The sequence below is a fragment of the Anabrus simplex genome, chromosome 5 (assembly GCF_040414725.1).
Source record: "Anabrus simplex isolate iqAnaSimp1 chromosome 5, ASM4041472v1, whole genome shotgun sequence".
NCBI classification, from domain to species: domain Eukaryota; kingdom Metazoa; phylum Arthropoda; class Insecta; order Orthoptera; family Tettigoniidae; genus Anabrus; species Anabrus simplex.
In genome coordinates this window covers 425,165,913-425,191,057 of record NC_090269.1, presented here as the reverse complement: position 1 = coordinate 425,191,057, position 25,145 = coordinate 425,165,913, and the positions used below count along the sequence as shown (strand labels likewise).

The following is a 25,145-nucleotide window of genomic DNA, read 5'->3' as shown; positions in this document are numbered from 1 at the left end:
TTCAAATGGTTCAGTACTTTTTGCATTCAAAAACTGAATAACTGCACACACTTTGCACTTGACAGTAACATCCAATGGGAGCTCCATTCTCAACAGCTGCCAAGCTAAGACTGAGAACCTCAGCGCAGCGTGCGCATGTTTATATGCGAGCGCGGGAAACACTCTTCACAATATTGTGACCAATAGCCACACAAACAGAGTTCTGTATTTATAAAATATAGGAGACCTTATTTTTGGGATTACCCTCTTATTTGATACATACTGTGTATACAGTGTTTTTAGTGTGTTAGATCTTGTTTTAAATGTTTAATATGTTTGTGCACACCATCACATAGACAATATCTTATTTATGGGTATTTTAATTTAGACTTTATAACAGCTGAAGAGGGCCAAAACATGAACTGTGTTTTTTGCACATATAATTGATCACTAAGAGTGACTGTAAGGCTGTATTGGTTTGGTGAATCTCCCCAAGAGTTATAATTTTAAATTTCGGAGTCAAGACGGAACAAGGATGAAGTTATTAACTTGTAACATATCACTTAGTTGAGCTGCTTGTCTCCTTTCTCCCAAGTCTTTCCAGCCCAAACTATGCAGCATTTTTGTAATGCTACTCTTTTGTTGGAAATCACCCAGGACAAATCTAGTTGCTTTTCTTTGGATTTTTTCCAGTTCTCCAATTAAGTAATCTTGGTGAGGGTCCCATATAGTGGAATCATAAACTGGGGTCTTACTACAACCCCTAAATACTCTCATAACCACGTGCAGAAATCTGTACACTTTATTTACAATCCCATTTATGCAATCACCACAATGAAGATCTTTCCTTATATTAACACCTAGGTACTTACAGTGACCTCCCAAAGAAACGTTCACCCCATCAATGCAGTAATTAAAACTGAGAGGACTTTTCCTATTTGTGAAACTCACAACCTGACTTTTAACATGTTTATCATCATACTCGCTGTCCATCTCACAACATTATCAAGGTCATTTTTCAGTTGCTCACAATCTTGTAACTTATTTATTACTCTACAAAGAATAACATCATCCGCAAAAAGCCTTATCTCTGATTCCAGTTCTTTGCTCGTATCATTTATATATATAAGAAGAAAACGTAAAGGTCCAATAATACTGTCTTGAAGAATTCCCCTCATAATGATTACAGGATTAGATAAAGCTTCACCTACTCCAATTCTCTAAGAAATTTAGCCACCCATTCAGTCACTTGTCTCTCTAGTCCAACTGCACTCATTTTTGCCAGTAATCTCCCATGATCTACCCTATCAAATGCCTTAGAATGGTCAGTCATGAAACTGACACAGGAATGCAGGTTAATCAAGCTTATTTGTTAAATTTCAAGAAATAGTCCCACTCTCTCCCTCTGCCTTCTCCTTGTATAATACACTTAAGCTTAACTGTGGCCACATCTTTTAAAAGTGTGAATTTTTATACATTGTATAGGAAATTACATGGACATCATTATTTATTATAAATCTGCCTCGACAATGTCTCTGTCTTAACAGATTCGAGTGCTGTGCAATACATTACTTGTCTCTGAAGGCGGCAGCCATTAGCAAGGTGGGAAAAAGTGTTTCTCAATGTGAGAAGTAGCAACAGACTTTTTAATACTCCTAAATACATTTGTCTATTTAAAATTATGAAAGATTTAAAATTAGACAAGTTTCTCTTAAAGCAATAATCACCACTGCCATTCAACATTTTTTAAAGAATAAATTGAAACAGTAATAAAAATCAATACAGGAAGAATTTTGAATAATCAAGCTTGACTGAATATATATACATTCAAAGCTGCCATGTGTTTCAAAAAGTAGCAATAAATAGTTGATTTATTTTCCTTCTCAGGTGAGAGCAATGATGTCCACTCGGAATGCCTCAAGTTCAGCTTTCAAAATTTCACTGAGAGCATGTCAAAGGATGTTCTCGACATCAGAGAGGACATTCAAGAAGATGACTGTAAGTGAGGCTATAAATCTAACGATGGACGAAGAAATTACGCGAGATGAACGTGTTTTCCTGATAGGGGAAGATGTAGGTCTGTTTGAAGGGGCTTTTAAAGTCTCTAAAGGTCTGCTAGAGAAGCACGGACATAAACGCATAATAGATACACCAATTACAGAAAGTGCATTCACTGGTATTGCAATAGGAGCAGCCTTAGCTGGATTACGTCCCATCTGTGAGTTCATGACTTACAATTTCTCGTTACAAGCAATTGATCAAGTAGTAAATTCCTGTGCCAAGATTCTGTATATGTCTGGAGGGAAAGTGGCATGTCCCATCGTATTTCGTGGAGCCAACGGTTGGACGGCAGGTGTGGGAGCGCAGCACGCACAGTGCTTTGCTTCATGGTACAGCAGTGTTCCTGGACTCAAGGTTCTGTCCCCGTACTCGAGCGAAGACGCTCGGGGTCTTCTGAGAGCTGCAATCCGAGATCCAGACCCGGTGGTTATATTAGAATCTTCCATGCTCTACAATGAATCTCATGAAGTCTCCCAGGAGGTCCTTTCAAAGGATTTCATCGTGCCAATTGGGAAAGCTAAAATCGAGAGGCCTGGCAAGGATGTAACCATAGTAAGCCACAGTATTGGAACTAAAATAGCTCTCGAAGGAGCAAAGTTACTTGAAAGTGAGAAAATAGACAGTGAGGTCATTAATCTGCGAACTCTACGGCCCTTGGATAGTGAAACCATTCAGAAATCAGTGGAAAAGACGCACAGGTTGATTACAGTGGAATTTGGTTGGCCACAGGGTGGTATTGGTTCATCCCTTTGTGCAACTGTGATGGAAAGTCCTGCATTCTTTTGCTTAGATGCCCCTCCTATTCGTTTAACAGGAGCTGATGTTCCAACACCATATGCATCACCACTAGAAAAAGCAGCATTTCCAAGACCAGAAGATGTTGTGAAAAATGTCAAGAAATTGATGAAGATAAGTATCGACCCACCAAAGTGTGGCTCAAAATGACTGTTCCATATTACTCGTACATCCAACAGTGTATGTTCCTATGTCTTGTTTTGAAAACATAATTATATTACCAGAAAATAAAATTCACTGAGCTCTTAATCCACACTCATTATGAACTGAGTTGCACAAGAATTAATTAATTAATTTAATAATTTATCAGACCAACCTTGCTTTTTTTTTTTTTTTTTTTTTACAATATGCTTTATGTCACTCTGACACAGATAGGTCTGATGGTGATGATGGGATAGGAAAGGGCTAGGACTGGGAAGCAAGCGACCATCACCTTAATTAAGGTACCCCCAACATTTGCCTGGTGTGAAAATGGTGAACACGGAATACCATCTTCAGGGCTGGCGACAGTGCGGTTCAAACTCACTATCTTCCGAATGCAAGCTCGTAGCTACGAGGCCCAAACCACACAGCCACTTGCTCGGTAAGACAGGAGTAACAGGCATGAAAGTAGTGAGAATGATTGCTGGTACAAACAGGTAGGAACAATGGCAGAAGGGTACTCGTGATGGGGAGATAAAGGCTAAGTTAGACATGAGCTCGATGGATGAAGCTATATGCATAAACCAGCTTTGGTGGTGAGGTCATGTGAGGCAAATGGAGGAGGCGAGGTTATCTAGGAGAATAATGGACTCTGTTATGGAGGGTAAGAGAAATGGAGAGAGACCAAGACGACAATGGTTAGACTCAGTTTCTAACGATTTAAAGATAAGAGGTATAGACCTAAACGAGGCCACATAACTAATTACAAATAGAGGATTGTGGCGGCATTTAGAAAAATTCACAGAGGCTTGTAGACCGAGTGCTGAAAGGCATAACAGAATATAATAAGGTTTGATTGATTGATTTATGTATTTATTTATTTATTTATTATTTATTTGCTAGTGGTTTAACATAGCACTAACACATCAAAGGTCTTCAACAATGGAAGGATGATGTGTCTGTAGCAATTCACGCTAGTAAAGCCCATCCGGATGCTTCTTGTAGGAATCTCTAAATCCATATTCTGTTTCCAGTTACTCAACCAGGTCAGGAATAGAATAAATGAAGTCCCCATCTAGCGGTGAATATAGGAATTGTGCCAGCTGCTGAAGCCTGTCACACTCCTATTGTAGGAATATAATATCAAAATATAAAAAGCTCATCAAAACAAAGTTTGTGTAACATAGATGAGAGCAGTCACCTATATGACAAAGTTTCTGATGTATTGAATTCTTGTAGTAACACCCCACCTCATGTATCAGAAAGTAAATTAGGCATTATAAAGGATTTTGAGGGAAAATTTAGTCATAGATAACAGTCTTGTCTGGCTGATCCAGTACGCTATGGTAGAGTAGATCTTACAGTCAGGCAGCAAGAAATAACTCAACCCCCTAAACGGACCAATGGCTTCGGACATATGAGTTCTCTTAGGAGGGGTAATGGTCTCCTCAGTATAGAAAACGACACTGGAACCCATCAGGCAGTATCTGTCCCCAGGTTAGGGGCAGCTGCAGAGAGTGTCTGTTCTCCATGTTAGGAGCAGCCTCATGACCTGCTGGCAGCAGCTCTAAAATGTCTTTGGGAATGGCAAGCCCATTGTAACAACAGCCTAAAAATGAGTGCAAATATGGTGCAGCCTTGAAAAATGCTACAGCATCCCTTGCAGGCGATGCGCAGCTCTTAAGGTACTGGGGGAGCTGTGAGAAGTGGGCAACCAGTACCACAATACGGTATATCCAAATCGGAACAGTTGAAAAAAAAAAAAGCATGAAAGGGAGGGGGAAGGGAAATAAGATGAGTATTAGGACGGGGAAAGGATTTTCTTCACCGGGTATTGCTGAAGTTTAGTAATAGCATAGATCTAGGATGACATCAGAAAATAATTTACAATCGTCCGTAGCGCAGTGCGTGAATAGAAGCAGTCTAAGTTATGAGTTTTTAAAGGGAAGCATAACCACTCGACAGAAGAAAGTATTACAGCAGGCAATAGCCCGAATGAAAGTTTAGAGTCCAAATGCAGATAAATATTATAAGTCTTGCTCACCAAGTCGCTGTAGATAGAGTCCAGATGAATTTGACATGAATACAATAAGCACGGTATTAGTGTGTGGTCCACCACTCCTCCACGAAGCCCGACTCAACGGCGGAAAGGCGGAGAGAGCAATATATAGTAGAAAGGAAGATTCCAGAAGAAGAACGCAGGCTACAAGCCAGCGAGTTCTAGAAACATAATGTCACGTGGTTACACAGCGCACAGGCACAGTGAAGTGCAGCGAAGATGACGTAATCAGTCAAGTAGACGACAGGTGAGCGAGGTGCATGGTGCGGCGAGAAGGAAGTAGAAGCGAGCAGCAGTAAACAAGGTAGGAATATGTAGAGTAGATTCGGCGATCGTAATACAGTCAACATCCTAACTCAGACAGACAATATAGTTGGTCCATTATTGGACATTATAAATTTTCCAGCTAACTCATTCCTGGTTGCCAGTGTTTCACCCCAGTGTGCTAATTTGGGCTCATCAGTTCGTAAATAGCACACCTACTGAACCATTCTGTTCATTACATAATAGGCGATATTTAACACAGGTGAAATATTGCGCAACATGACACCAAATATAAGGGCGTGTTGCAGTATAGAACGTGGGAACTTGGAGGTGGTTCCGTAGGCAGGGTGTGACTATGCATGAGTGAAACAGAAGATATGTTGGAGAAGGAAAGAGAGATAAGAATTTTGTTTTGGGAAGTACCATGCCACCCTAACAATATTTAAAGCGGGAATAGTCAGGTTCACCACGACATGGAAATCGAGTGATATCTCCTCTACCTAAGGGTTTACCAGGATAATAAAGTGTTGGAAATTATCTCCAGAATTTTAGGAAGCTAATGATATGTTTAACGCCATTAATAAGTAACAAGATTGATAACTTCACATTAATCCAACCACCGTGGGAAGCTGTTTAGTGGCTTCATACCAAACTCAAGAGTGTTTAAAGGGAGTTTCCCTGGCATGGCTTCACTTTTTGCTCCCTATAAGAGTTGAGAGATGTGGAAGGAGGCTGTTCATTCGATGGTAAGATTGCTGCTGGTGCGTGTCGCGAGTCTGTCTTACTGCGCCATTAACCTTTGTCTGAACAAAGACTGTAATTACTTCAGTGGGGTCGTGCTAATTTTATTCATCGGAGAAGTGATTTGTAAGCCTGTTCAATAACTATTTTAACATGTGGCTACATTAAGATTGTATTGAAAAGGTGGAATAAAAAATCACAATATTGTAAGCATATTATAGCAGATTCAATACGGGTCTAATCATGAGATTAGTTACATGTAATTAAGATTTTTTTGCCGTGTGGTCGCGAATTTGCGAGCATTCAACTAGAAACATTGCCGTATGTATAGACTTCTTCGCAGAAGTGGCAAGGGCGAATGTAGCAATAGACAATATTCGGTAATAGGATCAGAGCCGCTAACTAAAATTATCCAAGTTTTGTTTACAGGACACACATGTGTGGTGAAGTTGAGCTAATTGAAGTGACAATATAGTTCAGCAGATAAGGCTACTAGTTTTGCATTTCAGTAAAGTAGGCCTATACACATGTTAAGGCATAATTTCGTCTGTTGACAGGACAATAATGTTAACGTCATGATATGCAAGTCATTTATTTTACACCCATGAAATTCAGTAGGAGAGACGTTGGTGTTGTGAGGTTTATTCACTAAACATCTCATTCCAGTAAGTATCATAATGAGTTCAAGACCGAACGTACAAAATCTTCAAGCTGGTATTCGGGAAGACAACTTCAGAATGGAGCCGACCTACGCTGCTGGGAACAAGAGGATCAACCCAGGACAACATTGTCACCATGATGGGCTGAAAGGGCAGAGCTGAGCCCTGAAGGAACGATGAGAGGGTCACTGAATATGAGATAAGCGAACCACCCTGGTAAGCATGTGGTAGGATTAGCGACAATTACGCAGAAATTTAGTAATTAAGTATGTAAATATTAGTAGTTGAGCCCTCTTGGCAATTAGAATACGACTTGATCATAGCCCATCAGGCTATTTATCAAGATGGCTTTAAAATCATTAATGTTTTTAATGTACAGAATTTATTATGTAGGGAGTAGTAGGGTGCGTTGTATTATTTTATGGGCGGAAGAGAGCTAGAAGTTACTTAAGGTTGTTCATTTTAATGGTAGATCATAATATTCCCTAGTGTTTCGTCTTGAGGTTAAATTTTGTTGTAAGTAAGGATCATTTTGAATAGCTTATCACTCTCTCTTATATGGAAGGATAGAAAGATCTGTGTAACGTAGCATTTGCATGTTGTCTGGGCAGGGTTATTTGCATGTTTTCATTTAATTAAATTCTGTTGAGAAATTTAAAACACATTGTAAGCAATGTCATCAAAATCTCTGACTAAGTTTCACACTGCCAAATATGGACTCGAACCATGGGTCTGGAGGGTGTCAGATTACGCCATATGTACAGAGTGTCATGATTTTATGCGAAATAGTACGGTATAGTACTGTGAATGAAGACCTGAGGCCAGATATGTAAAATGAGAATTTCTTCCTTACTTGTCATAAGAAATTATGTAATGGCTCATAGGTTTGTCAAAAGACGAAAATGAAAGCCCTCTTGTGATGCCGAGTCCAGAAGCGCAGTGAAACGTGCAATGGGGGAAACTTTACTGGCTAGACAACCAGGTCAATGGTCCAAATACTGCACTCCAGGAAGTCTAGGCCATTTTTAAAAGGGCTGTAAGGGAATCTATCTTTCAGGCCGAGAGTTATTTGCGACAACGATTTTTCTTTTGTTTCTCTCTTCTTTTTCCACTTGTCATGTTGGTGGGTATTTTTATATGTGATATCTTTGTGTACTATTGGATCCGATCATGATTATTAGATTATCTAGTAAGTATGTAGTTCACCCAGAGGATATGAGTTCACATCTCTGTGATTTTTATGTGAAATCAGGTAACAAGTAGCTTCAGTGTTTGGTTTTATTTTAGTTGTCTTTTATAGCGTTTAGTGTTGCTGTTTATATGTAAATATTTCCCACATGTGAGGGAATCTTAGTAGTAAAATCTATTTCTGCAAAACGTCCCTAATCCTAGCACCATGTTTTTATTTGTAGGTCCAATGGTATTGTTCACCAAAAGACATCATATTTGGTTCATTCATCCTTCAGTCAGCACGACAACATCATTTTATTTTATCTTTGTAAATTATAAATGTAAGCCTTTATGGCATTTATCTTTGCACTACGAGGGTGATATGTTATAAAAAAGCACTGTGACAACAGAAATTTATGAATTGACTATGCTTTGTCAATTAAATAGCTAAATAACAACTGAGTTCCTCATTTCTGAAATTAAAATTATTAGAGTAGTATCCCTGTCCAATTATACTCTCGTCACAAGAACCCAAGCTGCCCATTCGCTGGTTGCAGCTAGGCTGGTGCAGTTTATTTTATGGACAGGTAAGCAGGTAAGTTATGTAACCCACTATTGTCTTATGTATCTACGCCCCTAAGAGTATACTACCAAGATGCATGGCTAGTGCACCACCACCGCCACCGCCACCAAACGGGGAGGCAGGCCTCTTAGATGGTGACACAGTCTCTCAGGCCGGGAGATTTGTTACGGTGAAGGAGACGCTCAGAGAATGTGAGGGGTTTGACGGCCATAGCCTATACTAGGAACTGTCCCGGCATTCGCCTTAGTGCAGGAGAATGGAAAACCATGGAAAACTATTCTCAGGACAGCTGACGGTTGGGGTCAGCCGTGAGATCCAGCACTATCCTGTCTCCCGAATGCAGAAGCGTAGAACCACCCCTCCTCTGCTTGATTGGCTGGTCAGAGTGCAGAGCTGTTGGACCACGGATCAGCCGTTGCCACTTAAGGGTCCCATGGAGGCCACTGTGTAGGCTACTTGGAGCCACCAGCAGTACCAATGCACTATGAGAGACTGCCTCATTTTCTAAAATTGATGCCTGCCTGACCATCAGATGATATAGATGTTGATTCCCATAGGGAACCTGAAATATTTGTCCCGGATGAGTAAATTTATAAAACCAATATAGTAGGTCCAGGACATTATAAATTTTCCATTTTCAAAAATTGATGCCTACCTGGCATATCCAATTTATAATTTATAAGGTCTAATAATGGACCAAGTACACTGACTGACAGTGACAATGCAACAAGAAGGAGGAGTGGTTCGAAAGGGATGAAAGTTGGGGAAAAAACAGAGACGGCACGGACGAATAATTGATGTTTATTTCAAACCGATATGCAGGTTACACAATGCGCACGGCATCGACTCAGTAGGATGTAGGACCACCGCGAGCGGCGATGCACGCAGAAACACGTCGAGGTACAGAGTCAATAAGAGTGCGGATGGTGTCCTGAGGGATGGTTCTCCATTCTCTGTGAACCATTTGCCACAGTTGGTCGTCCGTATGAGGCTGGGGCAGAGTTTGCAAACGGCGTCCAATGAGATCCCACACGTGTTCGATTGGTGAGAGATCCGGAGAGTACGCTGGCCACGGAAGCATCTGTACACCTCGTAGAGCCTGTTGGGAGATGCGAGCAGTGTGTGGGCGGGCATTATCCTGCTGAAACAGAGCATTGGGCAGCCCCTGAAGGTACGGGAGTGCCACCGGCCGCAGCACATGCTGCACGTAGCGGTGGGCATTTAACGTGCCTTGAATACGCACTAGAGGTGACGTGGAATCATATGCAATAGCGCCCCAAACCATGATGCCGCGTTGTCTAGCGGTAGGGCGCTCCACAGTTACTGCCGGATTTGACCTTTCTCCATGCTGACGCCACACTCGTCACCGGTGACTATCACTGACAGAACAGAAGCGTGACTCATCGGAGAACATGATGTTCTGCCATTCCCTCATCCAAGTCGCTCTAGCCCGGCACCATGCCAGGCGTGCACGTCTATGCTGTGGAGTCAATGGTAGTCTTCTGAGCGGACGCCAGGAGTGCAGGCCTCCTTCAACCAATCGACGGGAAATTGTTCTGGTCGATATTGGAACAGCCAGGGTGTCTTGCACGTGCTGAAGAATGGCGGTTGACGTGGCGTGCGGGGCTGCCACCGCTTGGCGGCGGATGCGCCGATCCTCGCGTGCTGACGTCACTCGGGCTGCGCCTGGACCCCTCGCACGTGCCACATGTCCCTGCGCCAACCATATTTGCCACAGGCGCTGCACTGTGGACACATCCCTATGGGTATCGGCTGCGATTTGACGAAGCGACCAACCTGCCCTTCTCAGCCCGATCACCAAACCCCTCATAAAGTCGTCTGTCTGCTGGAAATGCCTCCGTTGATGGCGGCCTGGCATTCTTAGCTATACACATGTCCTGTGGCACACGACAACACGTTCTACAATGACTGTCGGCTGAGAAATCACGGTACGAAGTGGGCCATTCGCCAACGCCGTGTCCCATTTATCGTTCGCTACATGCGCAGCACAGCGGCGCATTTCACATCATGAGCATACCTCAGTGACGTCAGTCTACCCTGCAATTGGCATAAAGTTCTGACCACTCCTTCTTGGTGTTGCATTTGCTCTGTCAGTCAGTGTATATTGGTATTATAAATTTATTTATTAGGAACAAATATTTCAGGTTCTCAATGGGAATCAACATCTACATCATCTGACAGACAAGACCAAGTAGCTGGTAGAGTTCATGAAGGAGAAGGACATAGCCATGCTTAGTTTTAGTGAAACAAAATGGAGAGAAAGAGGGGAAAGAGAATTGAAGGAAGGGTACAGGCTGTTTTACAGCGGAGGATAGGATGCAGTAAATGGAGTAGGAATGAACATCAGAAAGGATGTCGTGGAATATGTGGAAGAGGTGAAGAAGATCAATTACAGAATGATCATAGCAAGGATAGAGTTTGAGACAGGAACACAAAATTGCTTCAAGTATACGCTGCACAAACTGGAAATAAAGAAAATACAGAACAATCCTTGAAGAAGTGGAGAAATACATAGAAGATAAAAAAGTAATAATAATGAGAGACTAGAAAGAGAAGAGATTCTGGGGCTATATGGATATGGCAACAAGAATCAAGAAGGGGTGTACAATATCAGCACTGGCAAGAGCCGCGGTGGCCGAAGGGTTTCGGCGAGCAGTCTCCCCCAAGGGAGGAGGCCACCCAGGGACCGAGGATGGGAGCCACTATCCCTCAGTCCCAGGACGGACCCCATCAGTCGGGAGGACCTCTCAAGTGCTTTATTGAATATTGATTAAAGTACATCAAATGCCACATGCCTACCACCTCGCAGAGAGGCTCACAATACAAAATTACCCTCAACAACATAAAAGAAATATCAGATATATATACATATGAAAACCTACAACCTCTTTTCCAGTCAATGATTGGGTCAGGGATGGGATGAATGAAGTCCCCAACTTGCGGCGAGGATAGGAATTGTGGCGGCTGCCGAGGCCTGTCACACACCTCTGGGGCAATGATTAATGAGTGACAGATGAAATGAAATGATAGTGGAGTGTGTTGCTGGAATGAAAGATGACAGGGAAAACCAGAGTAACCGGAGAAAAACCTGCCCTGCCTCTGCTTTGTACAGCACAAATGTCACATGGAGTGACTGGGATTTGAACCACGATATCCAGCGGTGAGAGGCTGGCATGCTGCCGCCTGAGTCATGGAGGCTCCACATATACATATATACATATATAAATACTTAAATATCATCGATGCTTAAAGAGCACTTCGGCCTGAAAAAATATTAAAACGATAACCCCAAAACAAACAGAAAGATACACACAAATAATGACCACTCTGCAGTCCTTGATGGTGGCGGCGAGAAGATCCCTGGAGAGGCACCTGAGGTAGAGTTCCAGGCCCTAGGGGCTCCTCGAGCATTGTAGCCTCTACCACGTTTAGACTTGAAGCGATTGACCATCGAAGCGAGGGTGGGCTGTTGACATTGGAAGCCCAGCAGCAGGGGGGAGGATATCATTCACCACCACTGAGTACAATTGAAGGGCGTACTGCCACCCCCTAGCGAGGGCACAGTAAATCAGGGAGGTTCGAGGAGGGAAAAGTATTCTATTCTGCAGTGTCGCAAAGTTGCTCAGAGCAAAGTGAGGACAATAATGATGCTGACAATCCAAACAAGCCAATCTACTAATTATCAATGTGTAGTTCTACATAATATGTGAAAATAATCATTTGTAAACTTCTGTTCCTGTTTTGCAGAAAACCCACAATTTTCAACCCTACTTTTCTACTGTTGTTAGTAATTATTTTTAAAAGTGCTTTACAGAAATAACATTTGGCTTAATCCTCTATTATAAGTGAATTTTCTGTTTATTATATAATTTTTCTTTTGGAAGATACTCAATAACATGTGTTTCCTAAAAATTTTACTTTTTGTAGTTGTTGAGTTTTGCAAAAACGGTTTCTTTAGAATCACCCTTAGAAGTAAGGAAGAGAAAAGTATGGTAAGCGCCGTGCGGTACCATACTATACCATTGGAATAATTAGTATCATAACAGCGAACACAGAAATGCTGACCAATTGCTTGTTATTTCAAGTCATGGACTGATATTTCAAGATGATAAACCATGTGCTACAAAACTGTACTGTCAAAATTTATAAACATAATAAGGCAACTTAACTTAGACAGGCAGTCACGATCTCAAATTCTAAGTAGTTACCACCGCAAACACACCCTCAAATAAAACGCTCTGTTGATTTCAGGCATTTTTGACAATAATAATAATAATTTCGTGTGGCTATTTCTAGCCGAGTGCAGCCCTTGTAAGGCAGACCCTCCGATGAGGGTGGGCGGCATCTGCCATTTGTAGGTAACTGCGTGTTATTGTGGTGGAGGATAGTGTTATGTGTGGTGTGTGAGTTGCAGGGATGTTGGGGACAGCACAAACACCCAGCCCCCGGGCCATTGGAATTAACCAATTAAGGTTAAAATCCCCGACCCGGCCGGGAATCGAACCTGGGACCCTCTGAACCGAAGGCCAGTACGCTGACCATTCAGCCAACGAGTCGGACATTTTTGACAATGTAAAGTGGAGTTGGCAGATGTATGATACAAGTAATGATCAGTATGACAAAATCTGAAGTAAGGCACACTGGTACTACACGATACCACATGGCGTTGCCGGGTTAAGAAGGAACAATAGAGGAAGAATAAGTAATTACAGTAGTACTTACTGAAGAATCTTTTCACATCATCAGTTGAGTGCCTGTGAGTGAATTTATCATGGTATTTTGGAGGTGGTGGATTTGCCATTGGTAATCTTTGTGTGTTCATTGCTGGAAAATTTTTGCCCGAACTAGCCAGTAAACCACCTGGTACAAGATTTCCTTCCTCATCTCTGCGGAGCATATCTGCCCACGTCCTGGTCGTTCCATATACCAACCCTCCATCCAGCCAGGGGGTAATCTCGTTCAACTGGAAAATGAAACAAGATGCTACATTTGGTAGTGGTTACTCTTGTTACATCCATCAAGGACCACAACAGGTTCGTTCTGACCTATGAAAGTAATCTGAATTAGAGTAACAAAATAGTAGACCCCGGTAGATCATGGTGTCATGTAATTTGAATCATTCTTCCAAAAATGAATCTTGCACTTTGCATTTACATGTTACCTTTACCTTTTGCAATTACATGTTACCTTTTCAACTTCCTATGTAAAACTGTCCCATTTGAATGTTTTCCTTTCGCAATCTACATACAAAGAATGACCACAAGATCTCCTGATAAAATAGCTTACCAGTTGTGAAAATTCAAATGGAAGTGAAGTTTCAGAATGATAAACAGTGATGAAAAGTTGGACTGAACAATTTCAATCATTGGAATTAGAGTGAACTCTCTGAAGACAGTGATATCAAAGAAGTACCTGTAGGGATTGTAACAGTGATGGCTCGGCTTTGTCAGAGTTGGACTCAGGATCTATAACTGTTAGGTTCTTCAGTCTGTCTAAACTACAGGGTATTTAAAATAGAATATACGTGTATATAATTTAAAATTATTATTTTGTCAAAATCGAAAGCTGTCTCACGGCTCATTTATTGGAGGAATGAATACAATGTCTAGTTTATATTCACTGCTGCTAGATGTCAGTTGTCTTCTGTTTTGCTTGGTGACCGCCACGCTTCACTTCTACGTAAAATGGCTACTCCGCAGCAGAAATCATTTTGTGTTCTTGAGTTTGCGAAGTTTCCTCTTCTTTCCTACTCCAGTTCAGATGATCTGCCCTCTCGCTGGTATTGTGCCTCCAGCTATTCGACGCAAGGTGGCAGCTGAGAAAGAGAGAGACAACACTGAGTCAGATACCAGACATCCAATGTATAACCACAAGGTGACCACATCGTGCCTGAGATCCAGGAAGAGCTTCATGAAGAGAACAGAACCCCTCTATACCAACCCAGAAGTTTGACGTATATCACTCTATTATGGTCCGTTATCGGACATTATAAATTTTCCAGCTAACTCATTCTTGGTTGCCTGCGTTTCGCCCTCGTGTGCTAAGTTAGGCTCGTCAGTTGGGACTTAGCACACCACCAAAGACGCAAGGCTAGTGCATACCGTGGAGAAACAAACAAAACAAACATAAGTTATTTCATGCGGCGGGTGGGCCATCAGCCAAACTAGCGGCTCTTAGGCCTTGCGAAAAAAGTGGAGAGTGAGATTAACAAGTACTAGCCGGTATGTTATGCACATACGTAAAATAATATGTAGAATGTCCCAGCACAGGAGGCTACAATTGAAACAGAAAATTTTGAAAGTCCTGCATCATTGCTTACACTGCGCAACTATAATGAAAAGATATACAACAGAATCGTCCTGCAGCTCTTCTTGCGCTGCTATGGTAACACTAGACACAACTAAAAATATGAGTAAATTAGTAGAGATTGTTCAATTGTCTTACAGGGTACTTCGGTAGCGAGCACGAAAAGAAACCATAGAGACGTAACGAATAGAAATAAACACGGAGAGAAAGAAATGTGCTTGAATTACACTTTATTGCACTCGATAAAACACTCATTGAGGGCGCTTGTGGCGCCGGATCGTCGGTGGTGGACATGAGTGGTTGAAAGGTTTTACTGAGACGGAGAGGGGATAGTATACGGCTGTGCAAGGAAGTGTGAGTAAGGAGTAGGGTAATGTTGCAAGAGAAGGTAATAGAGGGTGGTGGTCATGTTGGTGATAGAAGTAGCAAAGAGACGGAGAAGATCCAGGATCTGAAGCGGGGGTAATAGGAAATTGGGCGGTGAAGCGGGGAGGTTAACTGAAGGCGAAGGGGGGTTGGGTGGCGAGGCAGACGAAGAGCGGGAAGAAGGGGTACGAGGGAGGGAAGGGCCAATACGGGGAGGGGAACGAGAAGGTTCCACTCGATAATGTTTTTGACGAAAGCGGGCCCCAGTGGTGATGAGTTGGTCGATAGCAGTAGCTGATGAAAGTTGCAGGCGAATCATGAAGGTCGGGCTGTCGTCATTAAAGATGCGAAACGCCCGTTGTGCTGGAATGCCGGTCCGTTGGAGCTCATGGAGGATGTTGCTTTCAGGAATAGCGGGGTCAACCCCACGGACAACGCAGCTCGGAAGACGAAGCAGTCGATTGGCAGAGGAAGAGACGTCGGCATTGCGCTGGGAAGATGGCGGAGCTGCAGTTGTGACAGGCTGGGAGTCAGTTGGAGGTAGCCGAGTACTAATAGCAAGGGAAGTGGTAGGGGTAGAGGTAGGGGTAGAGATTATAGGAGAAGGATGTCTGGACGTTAAAGTAACAGGAGAAGAAGACGGAGAAAGCTCGAGAGAGAGGCGGTGACTGTAGTGGTTGTAGTAGTAAGAGTGATGGTAGTAGAGGTAGTAATAGTGGGAGAAGTAGTGGTATGAGGAGGTGAAGTAGTAGTCGGTGGGAGACAGGAAGGCGGGAAATATAAGGGAAGTTAGGATCCGAGGCTAATTGTAGTAAAATACGGTCGGGATTGGGGGCAACTGCATATTTTTTGCCGAGGAGAGTGAAGTAGCCTTTCTCCAGGAACCGTGGACCTTGAAATTTATATTCAAAGAAGAGCACAATGTCAGGCGAAGGTTGCCCAGAGAAGGCATCCTGGAGGCGAAGAACCCACTGAACTGCAAGGTCTTCGTTGTGAAACAAGGTCCGAATTTCCCTCGGGGAATAGGTAGTCTCCACATTCTTGACGAGGCATGTAGACATAGTGGATCAGAAGGCGACAGCCAACTAGGCGTCTGCCCATTGTGCTTGTTCTTGGGCCGACTGGGAATGCGAAGAGAAGAGAAGAGCGCCACCCAGCCGAAAAAAGTGGAGGCGGCGACGTGCGAAGAGAGACGGAGCCTCAGCGACAAGGGAATCCCCTCCTGTTTATGTATGACCGTGGAGACCACTGCATAGACTACTTGAAGTCACCAGCAGTGCCAATGCACTATGAGAGCTATGTCTCATTTCCAAAAATTGATGCCTGCCTGGCCATCAAATGATGTAGATGTTGATTCCCATAGGGAACCTAAAATATTTGTCCTGAATGAGTAAATTTATAATACCTCCGCACGTCTCCCAAGGCAATGAAGACCCCTCTACATCAGTCTCTCAACCGTCCTTCTCACCGAGCTGTGTCATCCGTGGGATTGCACCCGACGTCTTGGACCAGGATATCCTCCACGAACTACAACAAGAGGGCGTCCTTGTCCGACGGGTATTTCGCATCTTCAACACTGATGGCCCGACTTTTCTGGTTCGCCTTCGCCTCGCCTCTCTTGCTGACGTCGACCATCTTATCACTACCGGCGTCCGTTTTCGAGGACAAATCCATCGAGTGGAGCATTCTCGCTCCCCACCGCGGCTTGCTGGATCTACTCGTTTCACGTCTCCTCCTTCTCCTACGCCCTCGTCGCCACCCACCCCACCACCGCCAAACATTCCCCTTCATGGTTCCCAACCACAGTTTTCCCTTTTACCATACCCTACTTTTGACCTTCTTCAACTTCTTGCCACCTCCATCACGAATATTACCACCACCCTCTATTATCTTCTCCTACAACATTACCCGAACCCTTCCTCCACCTTCATACCGACCGCACCTTTTGCACATGCGTCAACTATGTAACATGCTTTTGTAATTCTATGTATTCTCCTTTTCTGAAAGCGCGCCCGAGATACACTACGTAGCTGTCTCAATAAATCTCTGTCCCTTCTTCTCTGGTGTTTTTTGGGGTTGGCTTGTGCGGGGTGTTTTGCGGGTCTGCCCTGGGTCCGTCTTGTTGTGACCATGCCCTTGCGCCCACCTCACGAACCTTCTTTTTCAATATGTACGACACATACTTCCCGTGAGGTTTTTTGTTTCTTCTTACTCTTTCTTATCTGTCGGCCAAAGAGCTCCTTTGTTGAGCTGGTGGCCCGCCCCCTCCTCTCCCAAGGAGAGGGAATGAACCAACCACGTGATGATGATGATGATGGTCTCCACGGTATGCACTAGGCTTGCGTCTTGGGTGGTGTGCTAAGTCCCAACTGACGAGCCTAACTTAGCACACAAGGGCGAAATGCAGGCAACCAAGAATGAGTTAGCTGGAAAATTTATAATGTCCGATAACGGACCATAATATTGGTATTATAAATTTACTCATTCAGGACAAATATTTTAGGTTCCCTATGGGAATCAACATCTACATCATTTGATGGCCAGGCAGGCATCAATTTTTGGAAATGAGACATAGCTCTCATAGTGCACTGGCACTCCTGGTGGCTTCAAGTAGCCTATGCAGTGGTCTCCACGGTATGCACTAGCCTTGCGTCTTGGGTGGTGTGCTAAGTCCCAACTGACGAGCCTAATTTAGCACGCGAGGGCGAAATGCAGGCAACCAAGAATGAGTTAGCTGGAAAATTTATAATGTCCGATAACGGACCATAATATTGGTATTATAAATTTACTCATTCAGGACAAATATTTTAGGTTCCCTATGGGAATCAACATCTACATCATCGTATATCACTCTGGAAACAAGCACTGCCAGAGGAGTTTACTCCTAAAGAAGAACTGAGTAGTGGAAGCCATTTGTTATATATCACCTGGAAGTCATTAAACAGAATGACAACAGGTGCCATGTGCCGTAGTAATCTTGTGAAATGGGATTATGCGCAAGAACCAAGATGTGAATGTGGAGATCTCCAGACTCCACAACACCTACTCATATGTCAAGAGATAAAAAGGACTCCTGTACCCAGGAAGATCTTATGCTTGCCACAGACCGAGGCATTAGAGATGCAGAGTTCTGGAGAGGAAGAATTTAACATGTCTCCCAGACACAGAAAGTTTGTGAAGTGTAATTCTGCGATTATAACACAAAGACGTCTCAGATTGAGGTACGAAATTGATCCTCTGAATGGATGGAACATTTGCAGATAAACAAACACAATGTTCGAATTTGGGGCCTACAGAATCCACATGCATACAATGAACATGTATGAGATTCACCCAAAGTCAATGTGTTACATGCGTTATCCCACTCATCTGTTTACGGCCCATTCTTTTTTTTATTTTAATTTTAATGGAAACATGGTTAACGGTTGGCAGTATCTTGCTATGTTGTTGTTTGAGTCATCAGTCCATAGACTGGTTTGATGCAGCCCTTCATGCCACCCTATCCGTGCTAACCTTTTCATTTCTGCGTAACTACTGCATCCAACATCTGCTCTAATCTGCTTGTCATATTCATACCTTGGTCTACCCCTACCGTTCTTACCACCTACACTTCCTTCAAAAACCAACTGAACACGTCCTGGGTGTCTTAAGATGTATCCTATCATTCTATCTCTTTTTCTCGTCAAATTTAGCCAAATCAATCTCCTCTCGCCAATTCGATTCAGTATCCCTTAATTTGCGATTCGATCTATCCATCTCACCTTCAGCATTCTTCTGTAACACCACATTTCAAAAGCTTCTATTCTCTTTCTTTCTGAGTTAGTTATCGTCCATGTTTCACTTCCATACAATGTCACGCTCCACACAAAAGTCTTCAAAAGCATCTTTCTAATTCCTATATCAATGTTTGAAGTGAGCAAATTTCTTTTTTTTTTTTTAAGAAAGCTCTTTCTTGTTTGTGCTAATCTGCATTTTATGCCCCCCTTACTTCTGCCATCGTTAGTTATTTTACTACCCAAGTAACAATATTCATCTACTTCCTTTAAGACTTCATCTCCTAATTTAATATTTCCTGCATCACCTGCATTCGTTCGACTGCACTCCATTACTTTTGTTTTGGACTGATTTATTTTCATCTTGTACTTCTTACCCAAGACTTCATCCATACCATTTAGCAGCTTTGCAAGTGATAAAAATCATTGTTATCCGTATTGAAGATACTGAATGTAGGATGCTAAAAGGTTTGTTTTGTTACCTATTCAATACATATAAATTTTACAATTTAGGACTTTATTATTGATTCCACTTGAGACATGTTTCGCCCTTCATTGAGGGCATCATCAGTCAAATTATCTCCTCAAGGCAAAAATCAGGTACCTGGTTAGTAGTTGACATGCACAAATTAATACATATTATTAGTACACATTACAAAAATTAAGTATTAGAAACAGTTGTACAATAGTGATGGTTGAACATATAGGTTTATAGAATAAGAAGTCAGCACCAATGCCGAACTCTACTATTTTAATTTTACGCATTGGTGCTGACTTCTTATTCTATAAACCTATATGTTCAACCATCACTATTGTACAACTGTTTCTCATACTTAATTTTTGTAATGTGTATTAATAATATGTATTAATTTGTGCATGTCAACAACTAACCAGGTATCTGATTTTTGCCTTGAGGAGATAATTTGACTGATGATGCCCTCAATGAAGGGCGAAACATGTCTCAAGTGGAATCAATAATAAATTCCTAAATTGTAAAATTTATATGTATTGAATAGGTGACAAAACAAACCTTTTAGCATCCTACATTTAGCAGCTTCTCGAGATCTTCTGCAGTCTCAGATAAAATAACAATATCATCGGCAAATCTCAAGGTTTTGATTTCCTCTCCATCGATTGTGATTCCCTTTCCAAATTTCTCTTTGATTTCCCTTACTGCCTGTTCTATGTAAATGTTGAAAAGGAGGGGGGACAAATGGCAGCCTTGCCTCACTCCCTTCTGGATTGCTGCTTCTTTTTCAAAGCCCTCGATTTTTATCACTTTAAACTGATTTTTATACAGACTGTAGATAATTCTTCGTTCTCGGTATCTGATCCCAATCATCTTCATAATCTTAAATAGCTTGGTCTAATCGACATTATGAAATGCCTTTTCTAGATCTACGAATGCCATGTATGTGGGCTTGTCCTTCTTTATTCGATCCTCTAATAATAGACGTAAAGCCAGGATTGCTTCACATGTTCCTACATTATTTCTGAAACCAAAGTGATCTTCTCCCAACTCAGCTTCAACTTGTTTTTCCATTCTTCTGTAAACAATATGTGTTAAAATTTTGCAGGCTTGAGATACTAAACTAATGGTGCAATAGTTTTCACACCTGTCAGCACTGGCTTTCTTGGGAATAGGTATAACAACATTCTGCCGAAAATCGGATGGGACTTCTCCTCTCTCATACATCTTACACAATAAATGGAATAACCTTGCCAAGCTGGTTTCTCCTAAGGCAGTCAGTAATTCAGAGGGAATGTCATCAATTCCAGGTGCCTTGTTCCTATTTAGGTCACTCACAGCTCTGTCAAACTCTGACCACAAAATTGGGTCTCCCATTTCATCAACATCAACAGCCTCTTCTTGTTCCAGAACCAAATTATCTACATCTTCACCTTGATACAACTGTTGGATATGTTCCTGCCATCTTTCTGCTTTGTCTTCTTTCCCTAGAAGTGGCTTTCCATATGAGGTCTTATTATTCATACACCTAGATTTCCTTTCTCCAAAGGTTTCCTTGATTTTTCTGTATGCAACATCTACCTTTCCTAGGACCATACAACCTTCGACATCCTTGCACTTCTCCTTCAGCCAGTCTTCCTTAGCTACCTTGCACTTTCTATCCACTTCATTCTTTAATCGTTTGTATTCTTTTCTGCCCTCTTCATTTCTAGCATTCTTGTATTTTTGTCATTCATCAATCAGGTCTAGTATCTCCTGAGTTATCCACTGATTCTTAGTTGATATTTTCTTCCTTCCTAACATTTCTTCAGCAGCCCTGCTGACTTCATTTTTCATGACTATCCACTCTTCCTCTATTGTGTCTCCTTCAGCCTTTTCATTAAGTCCTTTTGCAACATGTTCCTTGAAACAATCCCTCACACTCTTTTCTTTCAACTTGTTTAGATCCCATCTTTTTGCATTCTTTCCTTTCTTCAATTTCTTCAGCTTCAGATGGCATTTCATGACCAACAAGTTGTGGTCAGAGTCCGCGTCTGCTCCTGGGAAAGTTTTGCAATCCAACACCTGGTTTCTGAATCTCTGCCTAATCATAATGAAGTCTATTTGATACCTTCCAGTGTCTCCAGGTCTCGTCCACGTATACAGCCGTCGTTTGTGGTTTTTGAACCAAGTATTGGCAAGGACTAAATTATGATCAGTGCAGAATTCAACCAGCCAACTTCCTCTTTCGTTCCTTTGTCCCAATCCAAATTCTCCTACTGTATTACTTTCTCTTCCTTGGCCTACCACTGCATTCCAGTCTCCCATCACAATTAGATTCTCATCACCTTTTACATATTGTATTAAATCTTCTATCTCTTCATATGTTCTTTCGATTTCCTCATCATCTGCTGAATTAGTAGGCATATAGACCTGCACTATTATGGTGGGCATTGGTTTGGTGTCTATCTTAACGACAATAATTCTTTCACTATGCTGGTCGTAGTAGCTTACCCACTGAGCTACTTTCTTGTTCATTATTAAACCAACTCCTGCATTTCCTCTGTTTGATTTTGTGTTGATAATTCGGTAGTCACCTGACCAGAAATCCTGTTCTTCCTGCCAACATACTTCACTTATACCAACTACATATAACTTTAGTCTATCCATCTCCCTTTTCAGATTCTCTAATCTACCACAACGATTCAAACTTCTAACATTCCACGCTCCGACTCGCAGAATGTCAGTATCCATCTTCCTGATGATTGCCCCTTCTTGTGTAGTCCCCACCCGGAGATTCGAATGGGGGACTAGTTTACCTCCGGAATATTTTACCCGGGAGGAAGCCATCATCAGTACATCATTCATACAGAGAGAGCTGCATGTCCTCGGGAGTTAGTTACGGCTGTAGTTTCCCGTTGCTTTAAGCCGTGTAGCAATATCAACACAGTTAAGCCATGTTGAGTATTATTACAAGGCCATATCAGTCAATCATCCAGACTGCCGCCCTTGCAACTACCGAAAGGCTGCTACCCCACTTTCGATGAACCATTCCTTAGTCTGGTCTCTCAACAGATACCCATCCGATATGGTTGCACCTGCGGCTCGGCTATCTGCTTCATTGGGACACGCAAGCCTCTACACTGTGGCAAGGTCACATGGTTCACAGGGGAGGCTTGCTATGTTACAAAACTGATTGTTTCCAAGGCTGCACGACAACTTCATTTTTCAACAAAATGGGGCACTCCCCTCGTTGGAGTCGCCAAGTGCGTGAATATCTGAATGAAACTCGACCGAACCGTTGGATTGATCGTCAAGGAGCTTGCAACTTAGCACTTCTCAGCTGGGTTCCATGGTCACCGGATTTGACGCCCTGCGACTTCTTCCTGCGGGATTTCGTTGAGGACAACGTTTATGTACCACCATTACCACAGAACCTAGAAGAGATGAAAGAACTGGATCTGTACTGGCATAAAGTCAGTGACGAAGGATGTGCTTACCCGAGTGTGGAAGAACTTTTAGTATCGATGTGATATTGTTTATGTCGCTGGTAGAGGACATGTTGAACATCTGTAATCTAAACTTGATAGATTCATGAATGTGTGTGCCAAGTTTCAGAGTATGTCTTACAGTTCAATAAATAGATGCATTCAAAATACATGTATTCTTTTTGAAACACCCTCTAATTTACAGGGTAGTTCAAAAAATGGTACTCGTTGTTTGTATTTCAATAATTTTGTATCAAAAGGACTTACACTTACTAATCTCATGTGTAAGTATAATGTAGTGGTTACATTTGCCATGGGTAGGTGACACTAGCAATTCACCATGCAGTCGTGAGTGGTGGTGTCCAGAATAGTGGAAGACAGTCCAGTAGCGACAATGGCCACAGTAAGGTTGTCACTTGCTGAACACAAGGCTGTATAGAAATAGTACTGGAAGTGCAAGAACACTCAGGAGGTACAAAGGCGGTGGCAGGAGGAGTTTGGAACACCTCCACCAACACGTCGTACAATTACCTGTATTCATGATAAATTTGAAACTGATGGAACGGCACGTGATGTGCACAAGGCAAGATCCAGCTGACCATGAACAACTACAAGTTAGGGATGGGCCACTCGATCGCCTGCTCGAGCAGGCTCGAGTGCTGACGTCACGAACTGGTGTGTCGAGCGTGGTCGAGCCAGATCGAGCAACACGGAATTCCCTCGTGACGTAGGCTTGCATGTGCGTTAAGCAGGAGTGTGTGTTAGGCTCCAGCCACAATTCCGTCTGCACTCATTCACGTTGATATTCACCTTCCGGCACTACGCGTAGAGTAGAAGTAGAGTCATTAGCGATAGCGTCCATTCTACAGAAATACATACGTACCGTAAGTCATAGTGGACACATCAGTTTATTAAATCCATATATGCCCAGAATTTTTTTTTTATCAAATGGAAGTGACTGCTCGACATGGCGATGAGCTCTGCATAGTGATAGTATTTGTGTGGTTTTCCTTTCGTTACTTGGTCACTACTTCCATTTTTGGTTCTTCTCAACATTGTATATATCATTTTAATAATATATTCTGTTCAGTTTTATTATAATGCTATATTTACTATTTCTCCTACATAATAAAAAAATGTGAACAGACCTGAAGTCCTGCGTCCGATATAATATAACTGGGTTTTTTGCTATTGGTTTTACGTCGCACCGACACAGATAGGTGTTATGGCGACGACGGGATAGGAAAGGTGTTAGGAGTGGGAAGGAAACGGCCGTAGCCTTAATTAAGCTACAGCCCCAGCATTTGCCTGATGTGAAAATGGGAAACCACGGAAAACCACTTCGAGGATGGCTGAGGTGGGAATCGAACCCACCTCTACTCAGTTGACCTCCAGAGGCTGAGTGGACCCCGTTCCAGCCCTCGTACCACTGTTCAAATTGCGTGGCAGAGCCGGGAATCGAACCCGGACCTCCGGGGTGGCGGCTAATCACGCTAACCACTACACCACAGAGGCGGACTTACATATTACGCCGTATCATTTCTCAGGCGATAATATTACTCTAGGATAACAACCATATAATCCATATACTCCTATGTTGTGTAAGGGATTCAATGTATTCCGTTAATAATGTTAAGATGTTATCATTATAAATATTATTTTCATGGTACGAAATGTAACAAACTATTTTTGAAATTGCCGGGTGAGGATATAGTTTGTTCAGTTGTGTTCCTGTACACACACTGGTTTCATTTCATTAGTATTAAAAGAGCAAAGAAGATTGCCACTCATCTGATTTAGTACAAGGTAATCACTCATAGATGGCAGGCCATACTCCTGCTCGAGTAGCCAGATCGAGCAGTGACGTCATCAGCTCGAGCCGCTCGAGCTGCACTCATGCCCATCCCTACTACAAGTTCAGCATCCAGTGCTGTGATGATGCAACTTTATGCATGATCATCACCAAAATCAACATATCAGGGCGCGCGTGAAAGTGGGGTGATAATACTAAATTCCCATGAAGGGAATTAGATATTTTTCCACCAATAGAACATATCAAAAATCAGATCAAAAATTGGATGTATGGCTTTTCAGGCGTTTGCTCTATTAACCAGCATTTCGTCTTAGGTCTGACACTAGACTCGTCAGAGTGGGATGTGTCAGACCCTACCCACTGATGCTGGGATGTATGCAGGTGAACTTATCAGAAGCCTCTTATGTGGCACAGTCTGATAACTGCATACGGGAGATAAAACTCCACAATGGAATTAATGCCCGCCTAGCAATTCCAA

The 25,145-nt window shown here is 42.4% G+C and overlaps 2 protein-coding genes across 2 annotated transcripts in view; one reads left to right on the top strand and one right to left on the bottom strand.

The window, feature by feature from the left end:
• The window catches only part of LOC136874603 (dual oxidase 1-like), a 335,200-nt gene that overhangs the window by 260,090 nt on the left and 49,965 nt on the right, over window positions 1-25,145 (bottom strand). The window contains exon 5 of the mRNA XM_068227874.1: window positions 13,196-13,436. Within this exon, the coding sequence (XP_068083975.1) occupies window positions 13,196-13,436 (241 nt within the window). The remainder of the gene's footprint in view (window positions 1-13,195; window positions 13,437-25,145) is intronic.
• Window positions 1,879-2,985, top strand: LOC137500950 (pyruvate dehydrogenase E1 component subunit beta, mitochondrial-like). The gene has a single exon (XM_068227706.1). The coding sequence runs from the start codon at window positions 1,879-1,881 to the stop codon at window positions 2,983-2,985; it is 1,107 nt and encodes a 368-aa protein (XP_068083807.1).

Bases quoted from the DNA above. Each gene is read 5' to 3' on its own strand.
- LOC137500950 (XM_068227706.1), top strand. From the start codon at position 1,879: ATGTCCACTCGGAATGCCTCAAGTTCAGCTTTCAAAATTTCACTGAGA.